The 8,239-nt window shown below is 51.4% G+C and overlaps 1 protein-coding gene across 1 annotated transcript; it reads left to right on the top strand.

Moving 5' to 3' along the window:
* The first annotated feature begins 541 nt into the window (after positions 1-541).
* On the top strand, positions 542-7,022 carry CYB5R1 (cytochrome b5 reductase 1). The gene is made up of 9 exons (XM_084793504.1): positions 542-685; positions 950-1,099; positions 1,244-1,316; positions 1,862-1,968; positions 2,663-2,792; positions 3,459-3,542; positions 4,911-4,996; positions 5,830-5,929; positions 6,259-7,022. The coding sequence occupies exons 1-9, from the start codon at positions 671-673 to the stop codon at positions 6,429-6,431; spliced, it is 918 nt and encodes a 305-aa protein (XP_084649630.1). The 5' UTR covers positions 542-670; the 3' UTR covers positions 6,432-7,022.
* Positions 7,023-8,239: the final 1,217 nt, after the last annotated feature.

Genomic DNA, 8,239 nt, shown 5'->3' with positions numbered 1-8,239 from the left:
GCCAGAAGAGGGTACCAAAATCCCTAGAACTAAAATGACAGAAAATCTCAAGCTTCTGTGTTGGTGCTGGGAACCCCGCCAGGGTTCGCCACAAGAGTGGTTAACTCTTAACTACAAAACCGTCTCTTCAGGTTCTTCTGACTGATTCTGATGAACTGGTATCATGAGCAAAATCAGTTGTTTTGTTTGAAGGACTAGGAAATGAAGCTGCCACACCACTCTTCTGAAAGAGACCTCGCTAGGCAGTTGAACAGTCTGATAAAGTAGCCTGTTGGGGAAAAAAAAAAAAAAAAAAAACAAGAATTGCCATCTGATGACTTCCTGTTCTACTTTAAGGCTGTGTCTGGCTCAACGCTCCACTTTCCGTGAGACTCTCAAACTGGCTAGATTTCTCATCACGCGAATTAGCCTGGCTCCTTGTTAGAGACAGAACTGTCATCCCTTCCTTTACGGTAGGTGTCAGTGATGGAGACCAGAAAGCTTGGAAAGAGGAGCTAGAACTGCTACGCTATCAACGCCCTTGGACCACCCAGTACGTAGTCCTGGCCAGTACCGCCTCCGTCAGGCCCGCCTCAATAGACCACGCCCCAGAGAGCTCCTCCCCCGAGCCCGCCCTGCGGCGCATTGTGGGATCTGTCAGCCCCACCGGAGCGGGACACGGTTCTAGGTCATGGGGATCCAGCCGGTAAGACCCTCGTTCGGTGCCCCCCACCCTCGGGTCCCCGCCTCAGCTGCTTCTGGGCAGTCAGCCCTGCGGGGCTGTGCTGTGCTCGCACTGGATGCCGGGGTCTCGATGCGCGAGCTGCGGGCTGGAGACGCTGCCCAGCTCACTATTGCGGCTTTGGCATGCTTTCTCGCTGGAGCTGTCTTTGGAGCGCCACCCCTGGTCCCGCACCCACACCCTGGCTCTTCCTCTGCGTGGCGATTACGCTTCCTTTTCTGCCCACAGAGCCCGGTTCTGCTAACCTCTCTGGGGGTGGGGCTGCTCACTCTGCTTGGCCTGGCTCTGGGTACTTACCTGGTTCGAAGATCCCGCCGGCCGCAGGTCACTCTCCAGGACCCGGATGAGAAGTACCTGCTGCGATTGCTAGACAAGACGGTAAGTTGTGAAGAGGGGGACTAGGGCAGAGAGGGGACCGAAACTCTCCTAGTTTGAGGGATAGCATCCAAGGTGGTTGGATTGCTCCGAGGGACTTGGCAGGCCAGACCTGCCTGATGAAACATCCTGTCATCCATCCTCCAGACTGTGAGCCACAACACCAGGAGGTTCCGCTTTGCCCTGCCCACCGCCCACCACATTCTGGGGCTGCCTGTGGGTAAGGAAAAGAGTGGGCATCTCTCCTTGGCATCCTAGGAGGGGGAGGCACTGTTTAGCTGTGTTCCCTGTTCACACTGTTTCCTTCTCTCGCTTGGCTTTGAATCCTTCAGTCTGTGAGGGACCACTCTTTAGGGTGTGCCTTTCTGACCCTAGAAACCGCTAACCTCCAGTAGTCTTCCCTCCTTCCTGTAGGACTTGTCATTAACACACACACACACACACACACACACACACACACACACACTTCATACCCCAGCAAACACTAATTCCCTTCCTATTGTGCAAACCCTGTTCAGCTATTGCTGCTAAGGTCCTGGCAGTAGATGAGGGAGTTTCTCAGGCGGGAGGAGGCAAGAGAGCCTGCCGAGGGATCCTCCCTGTGGGACAGAACATCCTTTTCTCTCAAATCTGAGTATTTTTGAAAGGTGACAGGGCCACAGCACATCCACATGAGCTTACGTGACTCCCCCCCTCCCCTCCCCCTCCCCCTGCCATCCCCCTCTCCTACCCCCCCCTACCCTCCCACCCCACCCCTGGCCCCAGGCAAACATGTCTACCTCTCTGCCCGAATTGATGGCAGTCTGGTCATCAGGCCTTACACTCCTGTCACCAGTGATGAAGACCAAGGCTATGTGGATCTCGTCATCAAGGTAAGAGTACAGAAAGGAAATCTAGGGGCCGGGAAGATGGCTGGGTCATTGGGCAGAGCACTTGTTGTCTGCCTGAGTGTGGATTCCCCAGCACCCATGCCAAAACTGGACACAGTAGCCCTTGCGTCTGAAGTCCCAGCACGGCTCTACTGGGAGACGGATACCTGAGGATCAGAGACTCCAGGGTTTGGGGGCCAGCTAGTTTTTGTTTGCTTGTTTCTTTGTTTGTTTGTTTTTTGAGACAGGGTCTCTCTGTGTTAGCCTTGGCTGTCCTGGACTCACTTTGTAGACCAGGCTGGCCTCGAACTCACAACAATCCGCTTGCCTCTGCCTCCTGAGTGCTGGGAAGCTAGCCTTTCAAGAAACGAGAAAGATCCTGTCTCAAGATGAAAGACACAGAGCAACATTCGAGGTTGCTCTCTGACCTCTCTCTCTCACACACACATTACATACATGCACTCATGCACATGCATGCATATATGCACGAGCACACACACACACACCAAAAGAAAAGGAATCCAGAGACTGTGGGATTTGAAGGAACTTCCTGGATTCCTTGACAGCAGGAAGTAATGAGTCCTTTGTGGCTATGAGGGAAGTGTGTGGGGAAGGGGGAAAAGAGTGTGAGTGTAAGCTCTGATGCTGTCTCCCTTACATCCCAAATGGGGCGTTTTCTTCCTCTCTGCCTCATCAGGTTTATCTGAAAGGTGTGCACCCCAAATTTCCTGACGGGGGGAAGATGTCTCAGTACCTGGATAGCCTGAAGATTGGGGATGTGGTGGAATTCCGGGGGCCAAGTGGGTTGCTCAGCTACGCTGGGAAAGGTGACTGTCTGTCTGTCTTTCCCATTCTACAGCCTCGCTGCTCCTGTGCACACAGCCCGCCCCCTACAGTCTGCATGTGCGCATGTGTATACCTGTGTAAGAGCACCTTGTCCGCCAGCCATGGAGGACAGGTGTGGGGGTTACCAGAGTAAACCTATGCCTCTCCTTCCCCGCAAAGATTCTTCCCTCTGCCTAAGAACCAAACGAGAAAGCTTTTTAGCCCTTCCCAAGAGAACAACTTGTACCATGCCCCTGTTGAAGCTCTAGACCGCTAGGGAAACTAAATTCATCCTGGTCCCAAGCCTACCACTTTTACCAGAGAGCAGTCCTCTGTCAGAGTTCCTTGCTCCACACACTTTCCCTGGCCTTGACTCGCCCTCACAGGCTCCGTGTGGGATTCTGGCATTTTGGGTGTGGCTTCTGTGCCCCCCGCCCCCCCCCCCCGCCCCACTGTGTGAATTGACTGATTGGCAGACGGCCCAGATCCCCACTGTCCTTCCCGAGTCATTGTTTCGGCTGGTTTACCCCAAAGCTCCGCCCACGTCCCAGGATCAGATTTCATAGGCGCCTCTAAAACAGCCTAGGAACACGCTTTCTGCCCCCCACCCCGCATTTGTTTGTTTACTTCCTGTTTTGAATTGATTCTAATGTCTCACTACTTCCCAGGGAATTTTAACATTCAACCCAACAAAAAATCTCCACCCGAACCTCGAGTGGCGAAGAAATTGGGAATGATCGCCGGCGGGACAGGTCTGTACTGTTCGAGGGACACTGCTGAGCATTGCTGGGTTTTGCCATGTTTTGCCTTCTCAGGTTTGACTGTAGAGGACAGGTCGTTAGTCTAGGGACAATCACTGCTCAGACTTCCCCAGTAGCTGAAGTCTTAAGGAAGTACAAACAAAATACCAACAACAAAAATTCACAGATGGCACTCGAGCAGTAAGTCAGGAGGGGCCGCCACAAGCAGCTAACTGTGAGTAGTTGAGAAGGAAAAAAGGCAGCCCTGGTGGTGCAGGCCTGTAGTTCCAGGCATGGGAGTTCGAAGCAAGAGGATCAGAGTCAGCCTAGCCTACATACAATAAACACAGAGTCCTAGCCAAACCCGGACATTTTAGTGAACACAGTGCTGTTGGGTTTCGGACCATACTAAACTGGACCTGGCCTCCCCGGTTCTCCCAGCATGTCTTGGCCTCTACCCGCTGTGGGGTGTGGCTAGCATATCCCGCCTTGTACCCTGAACTTTCCAGCCCGGGGGCAGGGGCTTTCCATCCCCCTTCACTATAAACCCAGACACAGTGGTCCCCCCCCCCCCAGCATGGCAACAAAGAGCTGCTTCTAATAAACCTGCATTTACATACTTTAACTTGTCTTGAATTAGCTCATATCTCCACTTTGAGAAGGTCCTATCAAGTGGTAGGGCACTTACATACAACGTTCTAGATTCAATCCTCTATATCACCAAAGGGAAAAATAAGGGTACTAAATAAGGGTACTAAATAAGGGAACTATAGCGCTCTAATACTGTAGGGGTCTACGGTCCTTTTCCTTCTGCAAATGAAGAATTGGAGATTCCTAGCGCTTAGGTTTCCACAAGGTTGGTTGTTAGTTAGTAATGGCCACAGCGAGGATCCAGCTCTGACTCTGCCTGACTCTAAAGAACACCCACTTACCCTCTATAAGCGATGTTCCAGACTCTTCTGACTGAGTCAGAAGAGACATTAGTAATCTATGCCTTTTTTTTTTTTTTTGGAGGCAGGATCTTGTTAGGTAGTGCAGGTTGGCCCAGAACCCACTCTGTCCTCACAGAAATATGACAGCCTTTGCTTCCCAAGTGCTGGAGCTAAAGACATCTACTGTCACATCTGGCCTACTCTGTAGTGTTTGAGTCCCTACCTCCGAGGGACCTTGAGAGCAAGTGTCTTGGACTCCTTAGGGTTTTAAACACTGTGTGCTTAGGTGGATATTAAGGTCCTGAAATGTAGGTCCTGGTGACTGTGCAGGTGGAGGTGCAGAGGACGACACAGGACAGGAAAGCACATGGGGTGGGGACGAGAAGCTTCGAGGTGGGGTGGTCAGTGAAGGAGCCACCACGTCTCACCATGGGCTACCCTTGCGCAGGAATCACCCCCATGCTGCAGCTGATCCGGGCCATCCTGAAAGTCCCTGAAGATCCCACCCAGTGCTTTCTGCTTTTCGCCAACCAGGTTGGTTTGCTTTTCTGAAAAGCCAGCACTTCAAATTGCCTATGTGACTAGATGGGCTGGGACAGACAGAACTGCCTCTCGGTGCCTGGTCTAGGGACTGCCCACTGTGAATATAGGGTCCTCTATCACAATAAGAAGGGAAGAGGGGGACCAGCAAAAAGAGGACCAGGCTTTGGTTTCCAACACCCCTTCCCCCCCCCCCCACGGCAGCTTACAACTTTCTCTAACTTCGGTTTCAGGAGATCTGGCAGTTTTTTTTAGGCCCCAGGGACAATGGGCACACATGCAATGCACTTATATATGTGCAGGCAAAACACTCATAAAAATAAATAAATAAATCTTCCTCCCCTCCCTCTGACCCCGAATAGTAAAGAAGGGCCTGGCATGGTAGCACATGTCTGTAATCCCAGCACTCAGGAGGCAGAGAAGACAGGCAGATCATTGGGAGTTCGAGGCCAGCCTGGTCTACAAAGTGAATCCAGGATAGCCAAGGCTATACAGAGAAACCCTGTATTGAAAAATAAATAATAAAGTAAAAAAAAAAAGAAAAGAAAAAAGACCTAGTATTAAGCCAAATTTCTTCCCTGGCCCCCAGGGAAGCAAGAGGAGATGGGAGTTGTCTCATGCTGAGAATAGGCACTTGCGCCTTCTTGGTCAAATATTCCTTTGTAATGTGTAAATGAAGGCCCCACTCTGATCCTTAGCACACTAAAAGCACTGCGAGTCTTGAGCATGCCTTTAGCATTCCTTTTCCTTCTTGGTCATCATAGCAAAGGATTTTCCTGGTGTGGGCCTGAGGTTTCTGAGACTCTGCTTGCTCGTTTGCATTTCAGACTGAGAAGGACATAATCCTTCGTGAGGACCTAGAGGAACTGCAAGCCCAATATCCTAACCGCTTTAAGCTCTGGTTCACTCTGGACCATCCTCCAGAAGGTATCGCGCCGTCTCTGAACATCAGGATAGCCCCTCGTTATCAAAAGTCAAGGCTTGCCCCTCTCTGAGTTCTGGTTTCGGTTAAACAGACCCTCCTGACACTGCCAAAACCTCAAGTCCATGTGCACAGACCAAAAAAACAATCTCCTGATCCCCTTCCTTCGGGCTCCTGTTTTGGAGTGGGTGGCAGGGATGTGGCTGTAGTTGTGGCTATAGGGCTTTCTCAGGATCCCCTCTGGGTCTTCCCGGGGCTCTGTCCTGGAAACCTCCCACACCCTTGCTGCTCCGGACCTGAAGCACCTGTTTTCTCTCTCTTCCCCATCCTCCAGATTGGGCCTACAGCAAGGGCTTTGTTACTGCAGACATGATCCAGGAGCACCTACCCGCCCCAGCCGAGGATGTGCTACTGCTGCTCTGTGGGCCACCACCTATGGTCCAGCTGGCCTGCCACCCTAACTTGGACAAGCTGGGCTATTCACAAAAGATGCGGTTCACCTACTGAGCATCTTCGAAGCCTTCCTGATCCCATGTGTGCAGTTGTCCTTAGTCAGCTCTTGAACACCAAGAGGGCCAAGGGCCTTTGCTGAGAGAGCATCAGCCTTTTTGGGTCTCATCCTGGAATGTGGATGCTTGCAGAAACAACAGTCCTCCAGCTATGGTAGATGCAGGTCAAGGCTGAGTCACTCCCTGGACTAATCTCCTTGTGATAAGAGGTCCAGATGAGGCTCAGGGGGCAGTTCTTTCCCTAGAGCCAGAAGCTTTCTATGGTTGGCTAGTTTCTGAGAGCATCATCGGCTCATCTTTGTGTCTGCAATGAAAGGAATGGACCGGGCACTACAGTCTCCATATTCAGCACTTCACCCACTACTTACGTGCGCCCAGGGTGAGTGGGCTTATAGACACAGTCCTACAGAAACCGTAGGAAAGGAATTCGTTTCCGTAATTCTAAACCTCAGAGAAAGGAGGCTGTGTGTCTGTCTCTCTGAGCCCCTGCCCGGGCTAGAGCAAAATGGTTACCTACACCTTGAGATCACTGCTTGTACAAAGAGTCTTTGGCTGTTCAAATAAATGGAGCTGAGGCTCTCCCCGCAAAGAGTTACTGTGTCTGAGGTCCTTGTCCCCTGATGCCTAAAGGACATTGGAAGGGAGGGGCTCCTGGCACGGCCTCCTGGGTGTCTTGAAGAGCTTCAGAGGAGTTGTGTCATACGCTGAAACATGAGCTGCCACCAGACCCAGGGCTCATCCCTGCAGCTGTTCTGCAGGGCCAGAGCCCAACTCCTCCCTAGAGGCTTTAGTGGCAGAAGGAAGAACACAGCTAGAGGGAGGCTTATAGAGCATGGACACCCCTCCCAACGGCCCCTTAGTTTGGTCAGGCTTCCCCTCTTTCTGTGTGCCTATATTCATGGTATTTATCTTTCAGAGTACCCGGCATACAAAACCAAGTATCACCTTTCCATTTGGAATGGGAATTTTCCCCTCTAAGAAGGAACCTGATGGGTCCGGAGAGATGGCTCAGAGGTTAAGAGCACTGTTCTTCCAAGGGTACTGAGTTCAATTCCCAGCAACCACATGGTGGCTCACAACCATCTATGGTGCGATCTGGTACCTTCTGGCGTGCCTACACACATGCGGCATAAATATATAAATCTTTAAAAAAGGAATCTGACATCACCAGTTCTGAACAGATTTACTGACCGGACCGAGTTGGCCTCTGCCAGGCACATCAGTCCTAAATAGCCGTTGATGCTAGAGCACTCATGATCCCGTCTCCTCAGTTCTCCCAGGTTAGGACTAAGACAGCCCTGTGGCCTTTTGGTCACACCGGGAGGAAACAGTGCTTTGGGTTCACCAGGAAGGTCAGTTTTGGGTCCCCCCCCCATTCCCCCCTCCCTGGCTTATTGTATATGTGTGGGTGTTTTGCCTGGGTACATACATGTCTATGCACCACATGCACACAGTACCCAAGAATGCCAGAAGATGGCATCAGATCCCATGGGACTGAGTTACAGACACTTGAGCTCTGTACTGTGTGGGCACTGGGAATTGAACGCTGGTCCTCTGAAAGTGCAGCCAGTGATCTAATGTTGAGCCATCTCTCCAGCCACTCAACATTGGTTTGTTGTTCTTTTGGTTTTGTTTGTTTTTTTTGTATGGAACTGACAGGTTTATGGGACCCTCAGAATAAACACAGAGACAGAGAGACACAGAGAGAGAGCGCAGTATGACAGAGTCTTCATAAATTCTGTCTAATGTATTTTGATCAACTAGTATGTATATGCCACTGCTCCATGAGCCACCTCACCTTAGGAA

The sequence above is a fragment of the Acomys minous genome (genome assembly GCF_964271855.1).
Source record: "Acomys minous genome assembly, chromosome: 1".
In the NCBI taxonomy this organism is placed as follows: domain Eukaryota; kingdom Metazoa; phylum Chordata; class Mammalia; order Rodentia; family Muridae; genus Acomys; species Acomys minous.
Note: the sequence above shows the minus strand (reverse complement) of the source record. Positions and strands in the feature narration are given on the sequence as shown.